Consider the following 27,370-nt stretch of genomic DNA (forward strand, 5'->3'; position numbering starts at 1 on the left):
GCAGTGTAAGACTAGAGGGAAGGCAACTAGTCATCACCATCCACCGCCAACTCTTGGGCTACTCTTTTACCAACGAATAGTGGGATTGACCGTCACATTATAACGCCCCCACGGCTGAAAGGGCGAGCATGTTTGGCGCGATGGGGATGCGAACCCGCGACCCTCAGATTACGAGTCGCACGCCTTAACACGCTTGGCCATGCCGGGCCGTGGTAGAGAGAGAGAACAGGAGAAGGTAGAGAGATGAGTACAGACAGTTAGATAAATAAGGAGATGGATACAGATAAGGAAACATATGTTATAGAGCACGTAAACTTGTAGTAACATGTTTGTAAGTGTGCTCCTGAATGGAGTGCACGAAGTATTTAATTGAACTGTTATCGTTTCGTAACATTGAGGTCAAAGTGCTTATATAAAAATGTGTGGACCAAATACTTCAACTTTAAATGAGGACTAATCGGTCACAGAAGGTAGAAAACATTTTTCATGGATAGGACAAATTTAAGTTGACGCTCCTAGCCCGAAGTAGTTCTTCCTTTGGAGTATGATGCTAATTTGCAAACACTTCTGTGTGTTACTTCCCACTGGCAGTAAATCACTTCTTCCCTTGACTTTGGGTTCCTTCCTTCTGCTTTATGTCACGTGATCATTTCTTCTTTTCAACTCTTGTTTTGTAAGTTTATTTTTCAAGGCCAGCTAACAAATCCATTTCTGACCGACTTGCACTCCTGTTGTCAGTAATTTGGATTGGGATTATAACGCTCGTAATCATAGGGGAATTACGAAAAGGATTTAACCACTTTTGTAATCTACTAATCCCTTAGAAACTGATCGAGCGCTGGAATATTTTTCCCCTTGTCAATCCCAACCGATCCATACACCGAACTTATTATCATTTTGTTGTAACAAGCAACAGGGAGCTACCACAAATTATCTTTCTGAGGCTGAATGTAGCCCTTTAATTAATGTGCTCGGTATGTGAATCCGAGGATTCGAAGATCAAAGCCTATTGTCTCAAAAACGTGCTCCATGGGACTGGAGATGTGCTACAACATTGAAGTACAAATCCCATTATTCGGTCAGAAGAAGAGTAGCCCAAAAAGATGGCGCTGGAAGCCACAGGATAGCTGCCGTCCGTCTGGACTATCTGCTCAAACTTAAAGGTAGTGTTGTGCGCAGATATCTCTTATGTATATCTTTACGTGAGAATTCTAAAACAAGCATCATACTATTGGCAATGTGCATGCGCATTATGTAAACGACACAAAAACTATTTCTTGTTCCAAAATAATTAAAACAGTTAAGCCTTATATTAAGGCATGTAATCTTTTCTTTTGGGAAGAATAGTAACGTGTGTATATAATGTCATCTTTCACTGTTCGTTAGAGAGGCTCCCACTGGCTCAGGAGTAAGTCAGTCCGAAGGAATACAAGTTTAAAAGTCGTGTTGCGATATTCGTGGTGGGCACGGCACAGGTAGCCCATTGCATAGCTTTCTGCTTTACAACAGTCAAGTAAGTGTTCTTTAGGAATAAGAACAGTGGTAAGATTAGGCGCTGAAGGCACAATATTAGAAAAATAATTCCGAACCAAATTACTTCATACTTTGGCAATATTTTTCTGAGATTAGTCCAGCATGTTGAAAAACTGCTGTTCCCTAGTGGCACAGCGGCATTTCTGCGGACTTACATCGCCAGAAACCGGTTTCTAGCATTATAAGTTCGCAGGCGTACTGCAAATTTTAGCACTAACAGTCGTAATGTGTTTAAAATAGACGCAATAAACGCTACTAGGGTCAAATCTTTTTCTTTCATAGGTATATAATATTTTTCGAATAGGTTTCACGTATTTTCATGTCTAAATAGAATAATGTGCAAGTATAATAATTAATGTTTTCATGTTGTTTCGCACTTATTACGATAGTAATAGGCAACTTTTTCATTGAATACGGGCCTCAGCTTTTACAGTTACAATATCTTGTGCGTGACAAATATTTCTCTGTGCTTTCCCACGGTTGGCTCTGTCATGACCTCTCTCACAACAATAGCTCTATAAAAAAGATCGTGAATAGCCTGTCCATTACTCGACAACAATGCATGATTACGTAATTAAACACGAGCAGGAGACTTTTTCTCGTTCTTTCTCTCTCGTATGGCGCACTTCTGTGACCAGAAGTTCATGTCCGAACCAGTAAGGTTTTAGGAGTTATGAGATACTTAGCTGTGAGGAGTAAGCAACTGATTTGGTTTGGTTTGTTTTGAATTTCGCGCAAAACTACTCGAGGACTATCTGTGTTAGTCGTCCCTAATTTTGCAGTGTAAAACTAGAGGAAAGGCAGCTAGTCATCATCACCTACCACCAACTCTTGGGCTACTATTTTACTAACGAATAGTGGGATTGACCGTCATATTATAACGCTCCCAAAGCTGAAAGAGCGAGCATGTTTGGTATGACGGGGATTCGAACCTGCCACCCTCTGATTACGAATCGAGTGACTTAATCCCCTGGCCATACAGGGACCTGTTCAGAAGAAATCTTTAATCAAAGCAAAGCAGAAATCGTGGCAGGAATTTTGGTTTAAAATTTAAGCCGAAGCTTAGGGGCAAATATAACAGCGGGCGTTCAAAAACTTTCGTTTCTCTTCGCTCCGCTTGCGATTTGAATGTCCTGGTGGGCTTAATGTTCAGAAACAACACGAAAAAATAATAATATTTAGAGGAGTAAAAAGGGGATAAAAATATAAGGAAGTTGACAACTGGGATGAAACAAAGGTGGTGAAAACAACAACAGGCAGTATGAAATCGAAATCAACGGCCGATAAGGATTTTGGGCTCTTCACAACGCACGCGCGCGTGCATGTGAGAGACAGCTTAAGTGGGAAGAACAAGATTTTATTTCCATAAAAGAATAACTTTATCCACTGTGAACAGGGGTTTCTATAGGCGTGTGAAGATTTTAAGAAAAATAGAACCTTCTCGGTGAAAATTAGCATTGCACAAGCCATGATCATCAGCTATTCAAGCTTCACGAACATATGTCTTTTTTTTTTGTGTGTGACATATCACCCAAAATCAGTTTGTGGTACAAGATAAACAATTCGCATTTCATCTCAATGTGTTTCGCTCTATAACTAACCAAAACGGTCAAATTGTTGTAAGGGTAAACAACGTAATTAACTTTTAAAACTACCCATTGCTAAATGCTACTAAACTATTCTAGACAAGTCATAGTTCAATTCAAACTAAAGCTCAAATGTCATAACCACAAAAGAAAAAAATATTCATACGAAGGTCAAGTGGCTATCGTACTCTGATTGTAAATAAGAGGGATTACGTTTAGTGGTCTGTTGCCCTCTGAGGACAAGACTGTGTTATAAGAGTGACGACCAAATTCCTTTATTTGATCAGAATAATCAGAACGTTGCTTGGTTATGTAACTAAACACATTGTATACTACATGGCTGGAGCCAGGGTAGGGAGGGCTAGACACAAGCGTGCTATAGGATAACGGTCAAATCTTACTATTTAATTAGAGTAACATAAAAGCTGGCGATGGGTGCTGTTAATAATTCTACCACTTGGAAGTAGTTATGAGTAGGTAAATAGGTATTGTGCAACTTTGAATGAATATATGAAACAAAAAGAGAGCTTTAAACCACCCTTCTGGATTGTTATCTTCTCATTACAATGTATTCTCAAGATACCTCTAAAAGAATCAAATACATTATCTGTATATTTGTATGTTTGTATTTTCTACTCCGACTTCAGATTTATATATATATATATGTATATATATGCTCATCTTTGAACAATACAGGTCGCTTAAATCACACATTAAAAATGGATTCCAATAGGAGGGTTGGTTTGCTTCTTTGTTTGTAGTTAAGTACAAAACTACACAATGGGTTATAAGTGCTCTGCCCCCCTGTTGTGCCACTGTGGGGAAGGGGTAATGGAAGGTTTCGTTTACAAAAAATATAAATGTATAATATTTAAAATATTGAAAAAACGAAAGAAAAATCATAAATGTGAAATAAGTTACATGTGTTGTTTCAGTGTTGTTTTTCAGGGGGAAACTTTTGTAATTCCATTTGTAGCAGCAGTTTCTGTGTGTCGCATACCAAGACAATAAAACGTTGATTGAAATTATTACGTAAGAGACAAATTCGGGCTTATTTGTATAAACTTTCTTCTTTGCCCACACCCACTCGCAAGTTACACAATCCCCTAAAGAGCACTTAGAAGGAATTACACAATCACTCCTTAGCTTCCCACGGAAAAGTATGGAACACCGATTGACTCATTTTAAATAAAGAATAAGTATACCCTTATTTAGGAGCCTTTATCTTTCCCATGTAAAGAACAACTTTTATAATTGTTGCCGTGAAAATACAAGCTGTAAAATTTAACACCCACAACTCACGGTTACTGACCTATCGACAAGAGATTTCGTATGAAACCGTAGCTATAAGAATTATTCTGGTTGGTGTTTGTTAAAACACAGTATTAAAAAGGATATATTATGTTTCGTACTAAGTATATGATCCGTTGGAGTATTTTACCCGTTTAACGATTTCACTCCTGGTTGTTTTGCTCACCACTCAAAGCAGTGACGCAAACGAATTTAATTTTCAAAGTGAAAAACGATCCCTTCTCCAACAGAATTAGATCTCTGAAAGGTTGCATTTGCTATTTACTGATAAACACGTTAAATCGAAAGCTTTGTTTATTTGACGTATTTTGTGGAGAAGTACGCCAGGACTATCTATGTTAGTCGTTCTCAATTTTGACAGAAGGTAGATAGTCAATATCCCCCACCGCTAATTCTTGGGCTACTCTAGTCAGGCTGAACAGTGGGATTTTGTTGTCGTTCTTATAACCCATAACTACAAAGTGCAAAGCGGGTTTTTATTTCTTTACTTCTTCGACAATAACAGAATGCATACCATGGAACTATGGCACGGTGTTATTTCTGCGCAGAGATTGTCCATTGTGTTACTTTGTGCTTAACTAGAAACAAACTGGACTGTTAATAAGACTATCCGAAGACCCAGAGATAATCGAGTAGGGCCAATATTATCGCAAGTATTAATATAATCTACAAGATGAAATATAGAATGACGTTCAAGTATATTAGTAACAAATAAACCCAGAGACAAACGGCAAAATTCCAGATTTGTTACTTAATACTTCTAATGCATTTTATTTTATTTCTATAAATAATTTCACTTTGAGTGCATTAGCTGTTAGATTTAAAAAAATAAATTTTCTCAAATGAATTTTTAATAAAGCATATCCATTATCATCCTCTTATCAAGACAAACATGTAATCGATTACATTTCGCAAAAATCAAACGAATGGTGTAGAGGTTTAGATAAATTCATTACACCTGACCGGAGAACAAAGTGCTCGCACAAAGATTAAAAAAAAAAATCTGGTTTCTTCTTGCAGGGATCAAATCAATAATGTCGAAGTTTATGGAAAACTGGTTACGTTTTATTAGCAATAAAGATAACTCTTTTGAAACCTGATTAAACTGGTTATGTTTGTCCAGAGATCAAAACAATCATACCAATATTTAGAAAAACTTGATAAATCTGAGGAGATATAAAAATAATCGCATCAAATTCGAGGGAAACTGGTTACGTTCAGAAATTTAAGGAAACTAGATACATCTGATTAGAGATGTATCTGTAACAAAAATGTAGAGAAAACTAGTTACTCCTGACCGGAGATTAAAATTATCGTATCGAAGAGAAAACTTGTTACATTTGACAAGCCAAACTTTATGGTTTCCATCTAATTAAAAGAAAAATTATATTGTAGTTTAAGAAATAACAGGTTGCAAGTACAAGTTTGTTTTATTTAACAATAGAACTGTCATTATTATAAATTCTAAAATCTCTTAAGATAACCGTATATCTTCTCATATAGTTAGTTTAAACATGCGTTGGTCATTAGTTTGACTGAACGACTAGAAATTGTATACCTGAAGATGATAATGTTTGTTTTATTTATTTCTCGCAGAGCTACACGAGGGCTATCTGCGCTAGCCGTCCCTAATATAGCAGTGTAAGACTAGAGGAACGACAGCTAGTCATTAACCCCTACCGCCACCTTTTGGAGCACTCTTTTTACCAACAAATAGTGGATTGACCGTCACGGTATAACGCCTCCACGTCGGAAAGGACAAGCATCTTTGGTGTGATTAGGATTCGAACCTACGGCACGCAGATTGCGGGTCGACTGTCTTAACTACCTGGCCATACAGGGCCAGAAGCTGATAAATCTCCTGAGTATATGTTTGTTAATTAGCAATTCCTTCTAACGAGGTTTTCATAATTATTGTTCTAATAATAATAACAAACCTTTGTGTTGTTTTTCAATTCTGATTACGAAAGGAGATGTAACATTAACCCATTTATTTGTGTGAATTGCCAAATACCCTGGTCGTTCACTCTGATGTCACTCATGCATATAAGTCTGTTTCTTTGTTATTTCTATTCATACAACAGTAAAGGAATGAAAAAGTTCGAATTTCGTTTGCAGTAAGTACAGATTTAGGTCTTAATACTTTGGTAAGTTTTTCGTTCACAGCTAACGTTATTTCTCAGACAGAATCTATTTCAATGACAATTTCGAAAGAAGATTACAGCTTGCTTCGAAACAGAGACACGTACATTGAAAACTGGAAAAAAATTAATGCATGACTGTATGCCTTGCTTTCGTGTCACCTGCAAATAAGTACCGTTCTGCATGAGAGGAACAATGCTTGTACCATTTGAAAAGATGAGCCTTAAATAAATCCTCGCGACACGGCGCAGTCCTCCATTCAGATGTTTTTCTCAACGTTATTCATTCTAACATTCAGTGGTAAGTAAATGTACAGCTTCGATGAGTGGAATTTTAACAAATGTTAGAATGTTAACGAACTGGAACTTACAAAGGTATCCCACAAACACGTTTTTATTTCCTGGATCTTTAGGTTATATTTTAATGTTGTCACTCTGAGCAAGGCTTAGCTGCCTAACATAACACGCTGGGCTTGTTATTAACGTAGATGGAAATATACATACATGTAAGTCATATTTACACGTAAATATTTGTATCATTTTGTATACATTCTTATTTTCTTTGATTGGTTGAAAGGTTCTGGCTTAATAGACACGCATCTGTAACAATAAACGTTTCTTAGCTTGGATAGGTATTGGAAATAACATGCCTCAACGTTGACCTTGGCAACCCTACTGCCTCGGTGTAAACTCAGCCAAGCCCGCGGGCACAACAGTGAAAATACGATTTATGACTGGCTGTTCTTTTTCACTGCTTGGTAAACTCACGTTAAAAGTTGTATAACTAAATCGACTTTTAAAGTGTACGTAGTTGTATTTACAGATCGACAGTCATGTAAGACCATGTGATATTACATTAAGCACGATAATAAATCTGTTGAGTTAAAATTCTGTTTCATTGTTGTTCTTGTCCATATATTGAGAGCTTCCTGAAGACTCAGAATGGGTTGACTTTACGGTTTATGGTAAATAATTCGAAAGTTTAGAAACATTTAAGTATACTTGCACAAGTCAAACAAGTTTTACAAGTGAGCGAGTCATACTTCCCATTCGCTGTGTTCTATCTAACCTTAAGGAACAAGTGTGACACGAGTGGTGAGAACATGCGGTGATATTAGATAACTTGATTTCTTATTTTATTCACTCTCATAAATCGCAACCAGAGTATTTTGAGGAGGCTTCAAAGCAAGGAGCAACGGTGGATTTTCTGTGCCATTTCGATTTCCATCTAAGCGTTGACTGCCCAGTATCAAACTGCAAAGCCCGACAAATTATATTTACTACGGGTTAACCTCTTGAACAGCGTGTACCCTTTTAAGATTTTCTTTGCTACGTTACTTATATTTAGAATGAAAAAAAAACGCATTTATTTCAGAACATTGAATTTTGTACAGTTTAATTGTATATAAGACAGATACGTAACATACATCAGGTTTCTTCACGCCAGCTGTATAGTGAGATTTTGATAGCCATTAATATTATTCCATAAACATAGAATTTTGGAAGAGTTGTGTATTACGTAACATTCCCTATATCAAGTGCTTCATTAAACCTATGACATTATCTGTAACCCTTTCCTTACGCCTAATGCTTCGTGAGAATTAAATATTGCAACATTACTTGGTAGATTTATTTGATTGTGTTACTAATTTCTTTGGTATTGTGATAATAGGCTGGTAAATAACTGCTTATAAGCAGAAGGAAAGGTTTTATTTATTGTTGAACGTGCTACGTGTTACCTTACGCTTGTAATCGTCGTAGGCCTACTTATGCTATAATATAACGTCCTTCTTTATTCGAATATTGTTAGGCTTTATTTATCTTTTTTTTTTTTGTACTGTACTGAATTGGTAATATTTTCGTTCCTTTGCATCAAGTCTGTTATAGTTGTTGTAAAACTGAATTCTGCACATTCATCTACTGATTAAAACTTCTGATAGCATGAGTTTTCAGTTTCTTTACCAGTAATTTATTATCAGTCCAGACCTTACGTAGGTTCTAAATGTGATCAAACATGGCAGTTTTTTTGTAATTGTATATTGACCGTAATTTGAAATCAAAACGACAGTGTTATGAATTCCTTTTATCAGTGTATTTAAATATTTTAAAAATAATAAAACCAGAATATTTAACAATGAAATCATTGAAGTACACTGACTGTAATTTGAAACCAAAACTACTGAATTATGAAAGCCTTTTGTTAGTGTGTTTAAATATTATATTTAAAATTAGAAAAAAACAACAGAATATATATCGACAAATATCGAAGTAATTTTCGAATTGTATAGCTCAAAACACGTGTAAAACAGTTAGTATTTGGTTTTCGCTTAAACAAATGATGCATGGTACTGTCTGTGGTTGTTATTTTGAGTGATTAAAGCTACAAAATGAGATATCTGCTCTCTGTCCACCGTAGGGAATCGAGCCCTGGATTTTAGCTTTGTACCTCCTGAAAATTTATCGCTGACTTACCGGGAATCTCCCTAGTAATAATATGACAAAAGTAGGATAAGATAATTCAAATAATTAATGTATCGAAGTGGAATAGGCGCTTAATGACAGACCAAAAAGAAACATGCGTCACTTCACTCTGAATAATTTTTGTCAAAAACTATTATTGCTCCCACCCTTCGCTAATTTTCAGACGAATGTTAAAATGAAAAGAACTCACGCTTTGTGTTTCGGCAAGTGTTTTCACAGTCAGACAAATAAACAATTTTGTACTGTTGCTAAGATACCAATGTACCTTTGTATTGGAGCTTTCTCTATGCACTATGTTACTAAGGTACCATCACTTGTGTGATCGAACCCGTCTTTATATTCATGGATTACCAATGTTTTCACTGTACTTAAGGCGCTATAAGATGCTCTTACGTAAACCTTTACTGTTCCTTAATTACCACTTCATTTGAAAGAATATGAATGAAAAATACTTCCGGCAGCTAAGTAACATAAATATCACAAACTGACAAATACAAACCTACGTTAGTCTTTGTTCCTCATGTATTTTGTTGTTGTTTTGTATCTCTTGCTCTGAACTAAGAAGTACAGGAATAACGATATTCTGATAAACTAATAAGTTAAATATTAATAGAATAATTTTGTAAGCACTCGTCTTGAGCAGAAGACATTATTAATTCAATCTTCTTGAATTCAAGAAAATCCATGTCCACCATTTACGAAACCACCATTCCAGAAGAATCTCGAAGACAAAGTTGGAAAATTATCAGTAAACACAACATTGTTTTTATGTAATAATTTCTAACAGGAAATAGAAAAGGCTTTGCCACTTCCACCCTCCTGTCGTTGCGACTACTGTTTTCTGTATACTTACATAACAGGTTTATAGAAGTATATCGTCAGAAGCACGGATATCTTTGAGAAACCTTCGCCACCAGTACTGATTAAGCATTTCACTTAACCAGCTTGGTTATATAACCGCAGTCATCAGCCGATTTCACCTATCCTAGGAGATATCCCCGTTAAAAAAAAATAAAAAAATGTGTGAAGTAATATGAGATGCATGTGGAGTCATACAAACAAGGGCTGTTTGAAAGCAACGGCGCCTATTACATAATGCAACGACTAGAGGCTCTTACTTTGCTTCATCTGACCTTTGTCCTATCTTTCCCATAAATACAGAAACAAATTAATATGATGTTTTACACATTTAGATTTACAGTAATAAATTAGACTACACAATTTAAATTTATGTCACAAAGATGTCACGACATATCCCATTTATTACACGTAATTTTAACAGGGATATATACAAAAGGCGAACACGATATTTAAAACTCAAAGGCATGAGGCATGGTTTTCTTACACTTGATATGTATGCTTGAAGAACGAAGCATACTATAGAAAATGTAAAGATATGTCTAACGAACGACACGTGATATTCAAGACTTTGAAGGTAAACCTAACACGTGAAATATTACAATCTACACTAACATGTAGGCTTAAAAGTTGAAACATTATTTTCATTACTTAATGGTATATTTAACGTATGAAACATAGTATCTCACAATGGATTTTAAGTTTAAAAGTGAAACACAACGTTTCGGTTGGAAAACAAAACATATATCTAAATGAGTAGAAACACAATTCTGGATTGCATATGTTATCAAACCACTGTTTTATAAAAGTTGGCACTGTATTGAAGTTTGATTTGTGTACATGTTGTTAGTTTAGATACATTCACAAGCCCAAATTTATGCCCTAAAAACACAAATTTTCACATTAGAAAAACGAAAACACGCATGCTTTTATTGCACACTGATTATGTAGCTTCTTAAATTTTCGTTCTGGCTTGTTTGTTTTTCAAGTGACCTATACTTGCTATACCTGATGACTCAATGCTTACACGTGGTGTGTTTACTCAAGGCATAGGAAAAACATCTCTGAATCTGTTATTACCTCCCTTACAAGGGATTTCTGATGGTGACGCCCTTCACATCACTGTCCAAGCACATTCCTCTTAAGAAAGAAGACAAACTATGCATGCTGGCCCCAGGGAAACAACCACTACCACGTGGGAGGAACCTTCCTTCCTTAACAGTGAGTTGATTGGGTGGTCTAGTTAGGACTGGTGACGCTAAATGACGTTTTACCCATGTTAGGTAACATTGTAACAAAACGTACAGTTTCTAGCAGGTTCTATTCTGACAGTTTTCTCCATTTGTGACAAGCAGGGGATTCTGGGACTAGCTGGCGGGTCAGTTGAAATTCGTTGTGATTTCGTCACTCCCCCCCCTACGCCATCGCAGGTTGCGTATGTCTGAGGCGCCTATATTTATTGCGACAACGGCCTCTAACAACTATAGAGCGTATCTTGTTGATGTTATTCAGCTGCAAATATTTCTGGTGATAAGTGTACAGCGACAAATTCCAATAAGCTACCGAAACACAGAACTTCGTCCAATCAGTGCTATTAAATAATTTCGTTCTCAGTTTTCGTCGCACACTCGTGACTTGTGCTGCAGATCTGCAATGCCTGCTTACACAGAAGGCTCAACTGGAGCGTCCAAACTAATAGGTTAGTTCTCACTGGCCGTAAAACCTCGTGTTTTTATTGTTGTTTTTCCTCGCCGAATTAATTAATTCAGTTTTTAAGTTTTTGTTTTCTATTGCCAAAACAACGTAATAAATACTATAAATACTACATTGAAACTAACAGTTAATTTGACGGTTAAAGCTTCTTTTCTGAAACCTAAATGACATTTGGAGAACATAAAACTTGTGTCTCAAACACGTTTTCCTTTCTTTTTTGTTATCAAACATTTTTTAAGAACCGTTTGTAAATGGTATAAAATTGTTTTTCATGTTGATGTTCTCACTTAACTGAAAATCTGTTTCTGTAGGGTTTATTTACTTTAGAGGAGCATGCAGAAATTGAAATAATTCTTTCTTAATTGGACCTTTTATATATATATATATAGTAGAAAACAATTATAAGCATAATTTTTTACTTGTCTCGACTCGCATTTAGCCTAATGATTAGCCTGTTCAGATTGAGAATATGTGTATTCCATGTTCGCATCCCGCTTCTTCAAGTATGTGCTCCGTACTTATGGGGTGTGGATGCGTTATACGAATGACTATTGAATTCCACTTGTACAGTCAGACAAGAGTAGCTCGAGATTTGTTTGTGGGTGCTGTTAACTAGCCAACTGCCTTCCCTCTAGTCTGTCGCTCAAGAATTGGCTATGTGCAGTTCGCCTGTGTGTATCTGTGCGAAAAACTGAAAGCCAACAAATGATTTGTTTCAAATCTCACGTGCACAGTTTGAAAGGAAATAAATACAAGAACAAATGTATAATAAAGGTACACAACCAAAACGTTGCAGATACGAGCTACAGTTCTCTGATTTTTAGCTCTGTGGTGGAGCTCTGGTTTTAGGAGCTGGCGATCTGGGTTCGAAACCGTGCACTAATACTAAATATTTTCCGTACGTGTAAACTAGGTGTATTATAATATTAACACTCAATCCCTTAGCATTGGTAGTGATTGGCAGAATGTTGCCTACTGATTGCCTTTCCCTGTAGTCAGTAGTTCACAATTTCTGATGGCTGGAACAGGTATCCTTCAAGTAGCTCTGTTCTGTGTGAAATCTAACAGACGAAACATACACGTGTAGTCACAGAAGGTCCGAGTGTTTTGTATGTCCAATATACGATAAAGTTAATATATTTAAAAATTATTTGTAATTTCTGTAAAATGAAAACTTACTAGTTAAATCTAGTTTGTTATAGACTTCATACAACTGTCTGTGACCTTTACGGATTTACAATGCTAAAATCAGGGTTCGATTCCCCTCGATGGACACGGCAGATAGCCCAATGTGACTTTGCTATAAGAACACGCACACACACATACACACACTCAAATACAAGTTCGAATATTTCTGTAAACAAACAGTTCGTTTCGCACATAAGACTGCTTTTCAATCATGAAAAGGCACTAGTGTTGAAAACGTCACATCTAATTTGTGTTTGTGTTATTTCGTATATCCCACTGGGAAACCAAACCTTCTCCTTTCGACACGGGAAGGATGAATACTTTTTCTTTTTTGGACACATAATACGAAAGTGAGTTGTCAGATCTCACAAAATACTTAATTGTATGCACATTTATTCTGATTACAGAAATCGGAAACTTTTTACAGGTTTCCTGCTTTTATTTGGTGTATTTCTTCATTGATTTAAAAATAATTTTGCTGAGCCTAATATCAAATTGCTGTTTAAAAGACTCGTTGGTAAACAAAGAACAAAGTACTTATATCTGAATATTATATTTTTAATTAAGTGATAAATTTCAATACTATATTTTAATTAAATCTGAATAATGTATTTTTATCAATTAAGTATCTAAACATGTTTGTTTAATTTGCAAAATGTTTATTTTCCAAAATCCTGTGGGAGAGTTCAGAATCATCAACAAATGACACCTTTTAATATATAACTAATTATTTAAGTAATTATATTACCATTAAATCTTTACTGTTTTACTGGGAAACTGCTTTAGTTTGTTTCTACTCATTTAAATTTGCAAAAACAAATCTACCCTTCACTGAAAAGGAAGAAACTCTTTTTTTTTTAATTGATTTTCTTTAGAAACTGAAATCAATTTTCTGTCCTTTCGTGTCCGCTAGAGGGATTTGTTTGTTATTAACCACAAAGCTACACCGTGAGCTACCTATGCTTTGCCCACCACGGGTATCGAAACTAAGTTTTTAGCGTTCGAAACTTTTACGTGTTCTGTTACCGCAAAATTATGCTCCCTCTATTCTATCAGTTCAAAATTAGGAACGGCTTAGGCAGGTGGCCATTCTGTAGCTAAGCGCAAATATTCCACACAATCATGTCATTTACAGTACATCATATCTAACATCATCCAAGCTATAATTAAATTATTTTCAATACTTGGACGTTATCTCCAAATTAATTACAGAAAGTCCACCTGTTATTAACCACTTCATGTAAAGAACATCAGTTAGTTATATAAATTATGTCTAACAAATCAACTTTTCACTTACTATGTATACTAAATATCCATCACCTATATTTTATATATACGAACTGTAGGCTATACAATTAATGCAACGTATTTACGATTCCTATTTCTATTGTACTTCCATAACAAGTTATTTTTTTAAAGTTTAATTTATCCGTAACTACGTCTTGTAAAAATGTATTTCTTCAAACATCTTTTAAGTTAGTTTTAGTGTACGTCACCTTCTGTATAAGCAAATTTGTGGTACAAAATGTATGTCCCCCGCTGGGACAACAGTAAGTCTTTGGATTTACAACGCTAAAATCAGGAGTTCGATACCCCTCCGTGGACATAGCAGTTAGCTTGATGTGGCTTTGCTATAAACACACACACACAAGTGTGCTTTTGGATATATATAGTCATGCCTATTGCAACATTAAGAAAACTTAACAGCAAAGGCAGCGCCATCTGGTGGTAGGGATTCGTTGTAACACCTCAATACAAAATTTGGACTAGAGATCCCCAGTGGCTCAGCGGTTAATTTACAGACTTAATGCTAAACTCTGTGCTCGATCCCAATGAGTAGACTGAATATAAGCAGTTCTTTGCTTAGTTTTCCACTAGAACAATAGCAACAGTTGGACTAGAGATCAAAAACACATTAAACATTATGCTTAAATAAAATCCAAACTTGTTCATGGCTACCAAGAAAAAACCTCCTATAACTTCGACTCATTGTCATTCGCCCTGTTCACATGGTTAATTGGGGTTATTCTGTACTCGTAAATCTTTCCAGAGCTGCTATGATGTAAAAAGTAGAACATCTCAATGTTTTACGCGCATTCCTGACAGTAGCGCTCAGCTGTACTATATGTATGATGCACTGATACATGGGAAGAGAGCATATTTCGAATTACATTAAATCAATGAAACGGAATGGACTTGTTATGGCTTTGCAACTGACCTTTGCTCTTTGCTTGTAACAAATAAAACATTTCTAGCATTCGTTTAAACCTGGTAATAAACAGTGATTATTTATTCTTTTGTTCTAGTTGCCTAAAACAAACGGCATTTAGTTAACAAATATTTAATTAGTTTTACTTGTTGGAAATTTACTTGATGGTAATTTATTTTTCCTTGTTCAATTGTTTTCATCTTTTAATTATGTAAGTAATTTTACTTTTATAAATTTATTTTTACTTATGTGATTGTTTGAAATTTAGCGCATAAAGCTTAATAACAGGTTATCTGTCCTATGCTCACCACGGGTATCGAAACACTGTTTTTAGTTTTATAAGTCACTAACCTTACCGCTGAACCATTGGGGGAAAGGTTTTTTTTATCATTTTTACTTATTCTTATTTATTGAGAAATTATATTTAGCTGTTTAATAATCTCCCAGTGGGTAAGTACTAATTTTATGGACTCGCAAGACTAAAATCCGGGATTCTATTTCCCACAATGGACATAGAGAAATAATCCATTGTGTATCTTCTCCTTATAAGCAGCAACCTGTTTAATTAAGATTTTTTTAACCTTCTCGTACTTGGTTGAGAGTTTTTATTACGTGTGTTTGAGAGTTTGTGTTTTTCTTGATTCTATTTTCTAAATTTATATCATTTGAAAAAAAAAATCATCATATAACTGTTTCACAGGTGGTACAATGATTCTGACAACAAATTTATAATACGTTTCTGCGAACATGGAATTGAAACATATCTCGTGATCCAGTTCGAAAACAAAAAATCTTCACTTCATAATAAAGTAAGAGAGACATACCTGCAAGCGAGAAGAGGTTTATCTGTTTTTAATCAAGCAGAAAACTCCACAATAAACTACCTGTGCTTTGCCCACTACGAGTATCGAAACCCAATTTCTAACGTTGTAGGTCCGCAGACCATATCGCTGTGACACTGGGGAGGGGCGTGAGAAGGGGTGTTGGAAGGGTTAATAAATCTATTAACGTACGTTTCAGTTCAAAGTAAGAAACCATGGTTGATAACTTCAGAAGATTTTGGTTAAATAAAAATGTTCATTTTTTAAAAATATTTTTCCAACCTTTTAATCAGGAACATAGTATAGTGTCCATGCCAGAAAAAGTGTACCAAATGTAACTGTTATTTGCTCTGAAAGCAGTTATCAGTCATTTATTTAATAAGCTTTAAATTTTTACGTACAAACAATTTTGGGGCGAGAACTGAAAACACATTTTTTTTTTTGCTGCATTTGCACATGTGTAAATAGCAAATCACATAAAAGAAGTTTTTCTATACCTCAAGAGTTTCAATTGTGTTCTGGGCAAATATAATACAATTTGTTAATATTCTAATGCAGTTTGTTTAGGGACCATCCACAAATTTCATAAAATATAGACATAACAATCGCGCCGAAAATTCCTAAATAAGCGATACATCATTGCCTGTTTTAAACTTATAAGATTCAATTTTATGATGCCATTTTATTATTCAGAACTATCCTAATGTTGCTAAAACAATAAAAAAAAAAGTTAAGCCCTGAATATAAAATTCGATTCCATTTTTGTTAACCCTTATTTCTGAAAAAGTGCTCTATTCCAAGAAAAAAAAAAGTTTTATCGCTCAGAACGTATTAACATTAAGGGTTTTGCTTGAACTCGAATTTGAAACCCTCAATTCGGTGAATTAATTATCATATTACGATTTTTTTTTTGTTTATATTCCTTAGCAGAAAACGGTTCACTATCGACCGAGGACTTCATCATAGGCGATCGAGTATGGGTGAATGGCACAAAATCTGGATACATCCAATATATCGGGGAAACGCAGTTCTCCCACGGAGACTGGGCAGGCGTGGTGCTGGACGATCCAGTAGGAAAGCATGACGGTTGTGTTGGGGGTGTTCGATACTTCCAGTGTGATCCTACGAAAGGAATCTTTGTTCGTCCTTATAAACTCACTCGTTTCCCGACGTCCCCTAGCACCAACGGTTGCAAAAAAACCAAGTCCACCTCTTCTTCTCCTGAAATGAAAGTGACCAAATCCCGCGTACTCCCTTCCCCTGGGAAGGGAGGATCACCCGGTAATTGTTCAATCACCACCACCACCACATGCGGTGGTAACGGATTTCTTAGGGTCGGTGACCGGGTTGTTGTCAACTCTCTCAATGGAACCAAGACGGGCACATTGCGTTATCTTGGCAGCACTGATTTCGCTACTGGACAGTGGGCTGGGGTAGAACTAGATGAGCCCACAGGACGGAACGATGGATCCGTGGCAGGAAAACGGTAGGTTACTCAATTCTAATACGAAGAATCCGCGTTATTCAGTTCTAGCTTATATTGTAAAATATTTAGTTTGAATTTATTCACTATTGTTGCCACATGCCTTCTACTCGGACCTTTGAGTTTGTTTATTATTGTTGCTACATAAGTTTTACTCTTTCCAAATGACAGGTAATTGCCAGAAGGAAAACCTCGTTAAAAACAAACACAATTCTTTGAGATTATTTCGAGGACTGAATGAATTTTTTATCAGCATATCTTTTCCCAATGCTTTATCTTCAAATATGGAACGGAAATATGGATTAAGTCGTACATAGACGTTTTTATGTTATGGAAAAGAAACTTCCATTGTCATGGAAGAACATTACTACAAGCTTCCCGATTAGGAGAAATATCTCCCCAGGTGGGGTTGTTACCTTATAGGGAATATCTGCAACAAATACTTTATTTAAGGGCTTAATCTTGATCACACAGCATGGCCAAGGTCAGAAGGGTGGAGTACCCGTTCTCTCCCTTTCCCCACCTATTTCGTGACGTGTAGACAAGGCTCAGAATTCTTAAACCGTTGCTAGTGTTTATCAAGTGGATTTTCCTTCCTACTAACGCCCAAAACATGACCATACTTCTTGCCAAGTTGACACCCGAAAAATGATAGTTCCAACATGTCATATTTGAGCGTTGTGTGCAAATACAGGTCTTCCCACACTCGCACACTTTGTCCACGCAGAATATTAACCCACGTTTTTAAATGCATTTAATTAAAAAGTCAGATACTTATCTATGATGGCCACCTGTTGGCAATTAATCAATCAATTGACATAGTTAATAAATTTCTAGGACGTATTTATATAAATAGTCCGAGCGCGTTAAGGCATGCGCTCGTAGTCTGAGGGTCGCGGGTTTGCATCCGAGTCGCGCTAAACATACTCGCCCTCCCAGCCGTGGGGGCGTTATAATGTGACAGTCAATCCCACTTTTCGTTGGTAAAAGAGTAGCCCAAGAGTTGGCGGTGGGTGGTGATGACTAGCTGCCTTCCTTCTAGTCTTGCACTGCAAAATTATGGACGGCTAGCACAGATAGCCCTCGAGTAGCTTTTTGCGAAAATTCAAAAAACAAAAACATATAAATAGTGCGTAGCAAATGAAGTCCATTGAAAGATATTTTTCAACACGTGTGCTATTTAGGCCAAGTTCTCTTAATGTATTTAATTAACTGATAAAAAAACTACGAATTAATTAATTACTTGGCTAGTTCTGTGACAAGTGACGCATGACAACTTACTACTATCGAAACTTACGAATTTTACGTCACAAGTATGATGTACATCAACATAAATATTATCATAAAGTAGCCCGTATGAGTAAGCAACATATCACCTACGCAAAAGACACCAATGGAACTGAATGGTACAAGATAAAATGACGTTTTCCGTGACCTGAAGTACCCGGATCTCTGTAAACTGTTGAGGTCTTTCCGTGACTAATAGTTTGGTATATTGTTCTCGGAATGGACTGCTTCAATAAAGGCCGAACTTGAACGACATGTTGGTCTCGAACTGTGATTGGGGAATAACCACGCTGTAGATTCTTTGAATGGAGCTTTTGACTATATATGGTTTGGCTCAGAGGAACTATTTAATGGTTTTTATCCAGTTCTTATATACTTGTTGAAACAAGTAGATAGCAATCAGTCTGTTATTCACTTGTTACACCATTCAGTGGGTAGCAGTCTCTAACACGTTAATTATTGTTTTAAGATATATTTTCAATGTTGTAACTTTCATATCAGACAGACTTAACGTCAACATCGAAAAGTTCATTAAAGTAAGCCTAGAATTCTGGAATGTTCAAGATGGCGTCGATAAAGTAAAGTAATTTCGATAAATACCTAGAAGTGAAACATCACATACAAATACAAGTAAGCCAGTCTATTAAAAAATCTAGTACTGAAGGCCGTTGTTAAACTTCAATAAAATATTTCTTTTAGAGCAGTATTTGGATCGCTCATGTTCAGTTATTCAATCGATTAACCTTAAAATTGTACAAACACGTTTACATTTCTGAGTGATATTTGTGATCTCAAATCTACAAGTTATAAGTGTACAAAATAAACATTTAAGGAAGAAATAAACTAACTTCTGTCATTGTGTAGACTAGACTTGGAATTGTTTTCGCCAGATAATTTAAAAGAACCCGCCTACTGAAAGAACAAGGTCACGACGTTAAATTACTTAGTGAATAGTTTGTTTAGTTTTGAATTTCGCGCAAAGGTACACGAGAGCTATCTGCGTTAACTATCTCTAATTTAGCAGTGTAAGCCTAAAGGGAAGGCAACTAGGCATCACCACACACCGCCAACTTTTTGCTAGTATTTTACCAACGAACAGTGGAATTCACCGTAACATCATAACGTACTCCCGGGAGTATGTTTGGAGTGACGACGATTCGAACCCGCAACCTTCAGATTAGGAGTTGGGTGCCCCAACCACTTGGCCATGCCGGACGTACGCATATTGTAATTAGGTGTCTATAAGACGATTTTTACCACATCCAATAGATAACAACCTATTACACTTATTATAATACCTGATGGACATTAATCTGGTGGTCATTGTAGGGATATCCTGTTTAACGTGCTAATGCTAAAACTAGACACTGCTATACTAGAATTGAAACTATACGTCGACGACCACATAACCAGTGTTTCCTTTTCTTGAAGAAACACAGAAACATAAAATACTTTAACCTTGAATTTGTTTAGACATGATTTTATGCTAATATGTGCGAAGGGCGTCATTTATCCGATTGCAACTTTTCTACGTGTATTTTGTTCTTAAATAATAATATATTATAGATGTGTGCAGAAAGAGTGTTTTAAAATAAAACTAATCGCAGAAAACAATCTGGAAAAGTTGCATCGTGCTGAAACTGAAAAACAACAAATAGCTAGCGCTCCTAATATGGCAATATTCTTGTGTAACTTTCAATCACGTCATTGTTTGACGTCATCATTTACTATTTTGCGGTCATTAATAATTTCAATTATGGTTATCATTAAGTTCCCATTTTTCAACATAGTGTGCGACAGGAAAAGAAGTGAAGCTTGTTTGTTTGTTTGTTTTTGAATTTCGCACAAAGCTACTCGAGGGTTATCTGTGGTAGCCGTCCCTAATTTAGTAGTGTAAGACTAGAGGGAAAGCAGCTAGTCATCACCACCCACCGCCAACTCTTGGGCTACTCTTTTACCAACGAATAGTGGGATTGACCGTCACATTATAACATCCCCACGGCTAAAAGAGCGAGCATGTTTGGCGCGACGGGGATGCGAACTCGCGACCCTCAGATTACGAGTCGCACGCCTTAACACGCTTGGCCATGCCGGGCCTAAAATACTTTTTTATGTTTTCAGTGATGTCGAGAAAACCCACTTGTAGAGAAATATATATGTAAAAACGGCTCGTTTGGGTTGAGAAAATTTTTTTATGTAGAGGAGGTCACAGACATACCGCTTAGCCACTGGGGGGCAGTAGTGAAGCAGTTGTTGATATTACCTACATGCCACACGCGTAATGCTCTAGCCCTAATACTGTAACAAAAGTAAAGGTAACAAGCCTTAATGACAACTGAACAATAGCGAAAAAATTCATCAAAAAGATGTGAATAAAGATGAGCGAAAGAAATTAAATTAAATCGCTACGTGATAAATACGAACAAAATGACAGTACAATATCATAAAGCTCAACGAACAAAATCGAAAAGACAACAGATTGAAGTGAACGAAAGCAGGACAACAATAAAGGTGGGCAAAATAAAAGAAAATCGTTAGACGCTTGAAAATATACATACATATATATATATACCCGTAGAAACAAGCACTCTATACGATAAATATAGTGATTGGAGTATTAGTGTTATATATTCATCTTGTAATAGATTAGATAAAGAATGTAGTATTTAGTATTTATAAGTAATTTCTTATGGTAAATATTAAAATTATGACCACATTCAAGTTTTCGAAAGTTAAAAAATTAATTTTTTATGATCAGAAAGGTTCATAAAATTATTTTTACAATATTGTTTTAGATTCAGTTAAACTACTGTAAGTCTTATAATACTTAGAATAGTTAAAATTAAATAAACAATTACCAGCTTAATAGTTGTCCGAATCGTGGATGAATGAACTTTGACGTAAATATGTTCTTTAAATTTCTTGGGTTAACACTGTCTACTTAAATATAAGATTTAAAAGTGCGGCGAAATCGTACTAAGACAAACGATAGCTTAAAAGATGATTACAGATTGTTAATTTAGTTATAATTTAAAGTTATTTATCTATTACATCATTAAACGTATTCCTCTTTCAAGCCTGGTAAGAAAAAATCACTGACGTAACGAAGTACGTTGTTCTTCCGGTTTTTGACTAACATTATGTAAGCCTAAATATGAGACTTGAAAACAACTGAATTGAACGAGGTGTGGTGTTTTATGACGTGAGGAAAATCAGTGTTCGGAATTCTTATCAAATAACATACTTTATTGTAAGACTATCTTCAGCATTGTAGATTTACTACATAGGTCATTACGAATCACACTGTATTCGAGCTTACATTATGCAATTTTGATCATTATTTAGGTACTTCAGTTGTAAGATGGATTTTGGTCTGTTTGCCCCAGTGCACAAGGTAGCCCGAGTTGCCAGGACTTCAACTACAAAGGTTACCCGAGTCACCACTCTTGAACCAGTCTTTTCACCAGTAGTTCGTCAGTCACTGAGCCCGGACTCTTTAAACAACTCTTTTAATGAGAAGGTATGTAAAGGAACGAACTTTTCTTTTTTTACAGACCTAAAATAACTTTGAGAAAACATATCTAACAACGCTGAATTTGACCAAAACTAGAGTCTTCTGCTGCTTATTTCTTCATTGTTTACTTTTCTCGGTAGGTTTGCGTTTATTGTTTAGTTTCTATCTCTTTTTCCTAGATGGCTCATTTTATTCATTAGTATATATCATCATCACTAGGTAGCGAAACAAGACATACTTCGTCATTGCAAATGAAGTTGCAAAATGTTATTAGCTGTAGTTTAGTATCTGTAGCTATTAAACCTAAAGTTTAAAACTTCAGTCAAGTAGGACTTTAAGCCATATTCATGTTTGAAACGCACTTGGATTTGTTTTCTGATGAATCAATTTAAATGACTACCAAAACAAAAAGATAGATAGAATTTCTTAACATATCAAACATCTGCTGACTTACAACACTAGAATCTGGGTGATAGGCAAAGTACAGATAGCCCATTGTGTAACTTTGTGCTTAATTATATACAACTGAATAGGATACACAATTTCGCTGTGGTTCCGTTAAAAAAAAATTAGTCAAGAATAGCGCGCAGACAACAAAGGATGCTATTACAAGGGACAGCTGTGCTTGACCGTTGGTGTCACTTATTTTGTCATTTTATAGACGTGTGTCACATGACGTACTCTTTGGGTTGAAAATATCAAATACCGAAATGCATCTAATGCTGTTAAGGTTGTTTTTAACTATACGTTGATATCTAACATGTTAATGGGATGAGACAGAGACTGGGCGAGATATTATCCTTTTGAAGAATTATGAAAAGTCTTCTGGTGTTCCTCGTTAGTACGTTTTTTTGTGTGTTTTTTTGGCTAACTGGTTAATGACACTTGTTTCTTATGCTGTGCTTTGCACTTCAGTTTTAACAATAAAAATGAAAAGTAGAGTTAAACGAACTTAAATAGTTCCATTCTTCCTGGTTGGCTTCAACGCCAAGGGAACCCGGCATGGCCCGGTGGTTAGGGCGTTCGACTCTCAGTCTGAGGGCTGCGGGTTCCAATTCCTATCTCACCAAACATGCTCGCCCCTATCAGTCGTGGACGCGTTATAATGTGACGGTCAATCCCATTATTCGTTCGTAAAAACAGTAGCCCAAGAGTTGGCAATGGGTGGTGATGACTAGTTGCCTTCCCTCTAGTTTTAAGCTACTAAACTAAGGACGGCTAGCGCTGATAGCCTTTGTGTAGCTTTGCACGAACTTCAAACCAAAACCACTCCACTGAGATTGTGCCGTTATTTTATAGCCTGTAAGCTATCTTACAAGCACGAGGTGTTAACTGCGCGATTACTTTCCTTCGACAATATTAAATAAACTGTAAGTACTTTTGCAACCGTCAGCCACACTCTCTCTCTTTTTAACCTGAAGATAACTAAGAAGGTCGAAACGTTGTTCTGTATTTTATTTTAATTAAAGTTTTAATTCTCATACCAGCTGCCTTTATAATAAACTGTAAGTTTAGTCAGGGTATGTGAACTCTCTTTTCACAATTGGTTTTCTGGGAGAATTTAAGTTTCCTATTCATTGTAATATTACCGCCACTTGCAAAAGATAAACCTATTTAACCATGTACAGCAGGAAGGTTAGCATTATGAGTAACAATTTTACATAACTGACAAAATCGACAAATAAGGAAACTCCATCAAAACGTGGTTATTTAACCTGGCGTTTCGGATTATCATTTTTTTTTTTAGTGTATGATGTTCAAAGACCCCAAAAGTAAAGACTCGGTCTGAAACCCCGGGTTGAATAAAAATACTTAACCACAATCATAGGGTCCGGCATGGCCCAGTGTGTTAAGGTGTTCGATTCCTATTCCGAAGGTCGCGGGTTCGAATCCCGTTCGCACCAAACATGCCCAGCCTCTAGTATTTAGGCTAATTTCATAGTGTTCACATTTTTCCTATTAAATGCTAAAAGAGTTTTTTTTATTTCTTTTCTTATTTTCATCTTTGGAAGCTCTACTCAAATAAGTGGTTGTGTATAACAACGCAAAATGCATATTTCTTCTTTATGTTCATTGGTCTTAAGATTTTGGCCAGCAGTGTATCTGTTTCAGAGCTGTCCAACTGGTGGCCCACGACAACTTTTTATCAGACTCCCCAGGATTGGAAAGATCCTTTGGTTAAATTTTGAGTTTGTAAATTAAAAAACAAACACAAACTTGTTTTGATATTTTAGGGTTTTGTTTCTGTTTATTACAATGCAGGAAAAATAATTTTAGAATCTAATTCTTCACTGATTGAAAGATGAACGTTTGCGACCTATCGTATCTTATGAACTTCAGCGTTTAACGTATTTTCTTTAGGAAGCTATACATACTCGTACAAATACTTGTTTGTGTTTGTGATTTTCTTATAGCAAAGCCACAAAGGGCTATCTACTCAGCCCGCCGAGGGGAATCGAACCCCTGATTTTAGCGTTGTAAATCCGGAGACATACCGCTGCGTACAAATACATTTTACATCAAAATTGTGCTTAATAAAAATGATATATTAACATTTTCAGTCTTACGCTGATACAACGGTAAGTCTACGTATTTACAACTCTAAAATTAGGGGTTCGATAGCCCGATGTGGCTTTGCTATAAGGAAAACTCAAATTAATATTTTACTCCAAATAGACAAGCAACTTGGACAGTACTTAAATATATTTTATTTTATTTTACGCAATTTAATTGTGTGTCTGTTTCTCGAGTAGCTTTGTGCGAAATTCCAAAACAAACAAACAAACAAACAAACAAATCTTTTTGTTAGAAATATTATTGTTTAGTGCAAAGTTGCATAATGGACTATCTTTGTTCTAGACACCGCCGAGTATTGAACCACGGATTTTAAAATTTTAGGTCTCTAAATTTAGCATGGCCAGGTGATTAAAGCTGTCGACTCGTCATCCGAAGATCACGGGTTCGAATCGCCGTCACACTAAATATGCTCGCCTTTTCAGCCGTGGGGTCATTATAATGTTACGGTCAATCCCACTATTTGTTGGTAAAAGAGTAACCCAAGAGTTGGCGGTGGGTGGTAGCGGCTAACTGCATTTCCTCTAGTGTTACACTGCTAAATTATAGACAGCTAGCGTAAATAGCCCTCGTGTAATTTTGCGCGAAATTCAAAAACAAACCAACCCTAAACTTAACGCCGAGTCGCCGAGGGACTTTACCGATTCTACAGGTGCTCTTTTATATGTATTTGCGTTTTGTTTTCTAGTGTGAAAGCTTTTCAATGTATGTTTTACTACTTCTTGAATTTATTTCATTTTAGACTTTCCGAAACTTTATTTTTCAGATTCTCAAGATTTGAGGAAACTGTACAAAGGAACAAAAAGTTGAACCTCATTCCAGAGTTCTAATTGGATGATATGATATAAAACCTCTACAATACAAGTCGTCCTATTGGAAAATAAACAACACAAAATTGAAGATACGTAAATTAATGTTTTTATCTAATGGATTTAGTGAAACAAAGTAGCTTCCTGTTTTAAAGAAGCTTAGTCAGAAATATTACCTAAATTCAGCTAATTTTAATGTTTCAGCTGCCACATCGTTAGAAGCTGTACGTAGTCTTGAAGTTTTTACGTAGCATGTTTCGTTGGCATGACTAACTAAAAGTACCAATTATAAGCCTTACTTCACTGCTCTGTATTATATAATAGCGATACATACAGAAAGTATAAACATTTGAAAAATGTTTTAAAGCACACTAGGATCCAGCTATCAACATATCGTGTTCGTGAACTTTATATGTTTACTATATTTTGTTTATTACTTCATTTCTTGTGTTTGGTTTTAATTTTGGTGTAGGGACTTTTGAAGATGTCTAGGTTTTAAAATGGATAAGTTATTGCAGTTATTAAATGTATCAGTTGTTTCTGTGTGAAATTTATATATCTTTGTATCATTCTTATAACGTAATGTTTTAACGTTAGTTGTACTTTACTTTAATCATGGTAGTTTTAATACTATAGTGTGTGTGTACAGCTTACTGCCTAGACACTCGTCTTTCTAATAACTTGCACAGACGTTGCTAGAAGTCAGATATGTATAGACTGTGTAGAGTGTGATATGTAATCAATGTTTACGGAATAAAACAAAACTGTAAATAACTTCCATATATCTTGTTTAAAGTCATATTGAATTATCTTCTACGAATCTATTTTATTATAGCTGTATGTAATTTTTTTTATTGACCATCTTGTTTCTTACTTTTTACATTTATTTATTTATTTTTCTGGGGAAAGCTACAAAATAAACTATCTACGTATTAAAATAATGTTTTGGCTTTTTTTCTTTTTTCTTGAAATATATAAATAACGCACAGTAAAAGAATACTCTTCCATTCGCTGCTAAAAGCTTTGCCAAACCGACCCCGATTATGGTATGGCTAAAATAAAGAAATTCTAAAGTGAATTTTTAAATATACTTTTGAGAAAACCATCTTTATTCTAAATATGTTAAAAACTGAAAAAATATACACGTTATAAGATAAAAAATTTACAAACATATCTTGTAGGCAAGCAAAAACGAAAAATAATCTTACTTCAAATGGACGTACTGTGTAACCAAAATTACGAAAACATCTTTAAATTTCATGATATTTATACAGAGAGAAAATGTTTATTGTTTAAATACTTCGCTGTTTTCTTATCGTATGATTTTAACTTACAAGAAAAGGAGCCGAAAGAAATATTGCGCTGGAAAATAGTTATTGAGGCTTATTGAATTTAGCGCCATCTAGTGAATAGTACCACAAACGCAAATCTATAAAGAAATTCACTCTTTCGATATTTGAGATTCAGACAATTTGGAATATAACAATGATTATTTCTTTACTGCAGAATAACATTTTAAATAAGTAGTATCGAAACATGGCTTTTACTGGGGTTCTACGTGAGTTTCTTTATATATTTATTGATGAAATTTGTAAACGTAGAACTAAAAACCTGTAATTCTTTAAAAAACAACTTTTTTTTTTCAAAAAACGAGAGCACTTTTAATACATAAAAATAATATAGTTTATATTAGCAAACTTTATGAAAAGCTTGGTCTGTACATTGAATCATTTTAATGTAATAAGTTGTGTGTGACTAAGAAACACAATTCAAAGAATTTTCTCGTACAATCAGTGATGTCAAGAAAACCCACTTGTAGAAAAATACATATGCAAAAACAGCTCGTTTGGGTTGAGAAAATA

At 35.5% G+C, this 27,370-nt stretch overlaps 1 protein-coding gene and 1 long non-coding RNA gene across 3 annotated transcripts; both read left to right on the top strand.

The window, feature by feature from the left end:
- The first annotated feature begins 1,344 nt into the window (after positions 1 to 1,344).
- Positions 1,345 to 7,459, top strand: LOC143255563 (uncharacterized). The gene is made up of 2 exons (XR_013030721.1): positions 1,345 to 1,513; positions 6,027 to 7,459. It is a non-coding gene; the product is annotated as an uncharacterized LOC143255563 (long non-coding RNA).
- Positions 7,460 to 11,203: 3,744 nt separating this feature from the next.
- On the top strand, positions 11,204 to 26,446 carry LOC143255565 (CAP-Gly domain-containing linker protein 2-like). Of its 2 annotated transcripts, none has more exons than XM_076511408.1 (4): positions 11,204 to 11,609; positions 16,769 to 17,327; positions 21,957 to 22,131; positions 25,466 to 26,446. In XM_076511408.1, the coding sequence occupies exons 1-4, from the start codon at positions 11,564 to 11,566 to the stop codon at positions 25,478 to 25,480; spliced, it is 795 nt and encodes a 264-aa protein (XP_076367523.1). In that variant the 5' UTR covers positions 11,204 to 11,563; the 3' UTR covers positions 25,481 to 26,446. The 2 variants fall into 2 exon arrangements, with proteins under 2 accessions (XP_076367523.1, XP_076367524.1); XM_076511409.1 differs by having other exon boundaries at positions 11,208 to 11,609; positions 16,772 to 17,327.
- Positions 26,447 to 27,370: the final 924 nt, after the last annotated feature.

Source organism: Tachypleus tridentatus, chromosome 7 (genome assembly GCF_004210375.1).
Source record: "Tachypleus tridentatus isolate NWPU-2018 chromosome 7, ASM421037v1, whole genome shotgun sequence".
NCBI classification, from domain to species: Eukaryota; Metazoa; Arthropoda; class Merostomata; order Xiphosura; family Limulidae; genus Tachypleus; species Tachypleus tridentatus.

What these genes read in the sequence shown, in the direction of transcription:
- LOC143255565 (XM_076511408.1), top strand. Translation starts at nt 11,564, where the DNA reads ATGCCTGCTTACACAGAAGGCTCAACTGGAGCGTCCAAACTAATAG. An exon ending in TGGAGCGTCCAAACTAATAG is followed by an intron (nt 11,610 to 16,768) that starts GTTAGTTCTCAC and finishes TATATTCCTTAG; the next exon opens with CAGAAAACGGTTCACTATCG. An exon ending in GGATCCGTGGCAGGAAAACG is followed by an intron (nt 17,328 to 21,956) that starts GTAGGTTACTCA and finishes ATCATTATTTAG; the next exon opens with GTACTTCAGTTGTAAGATGG.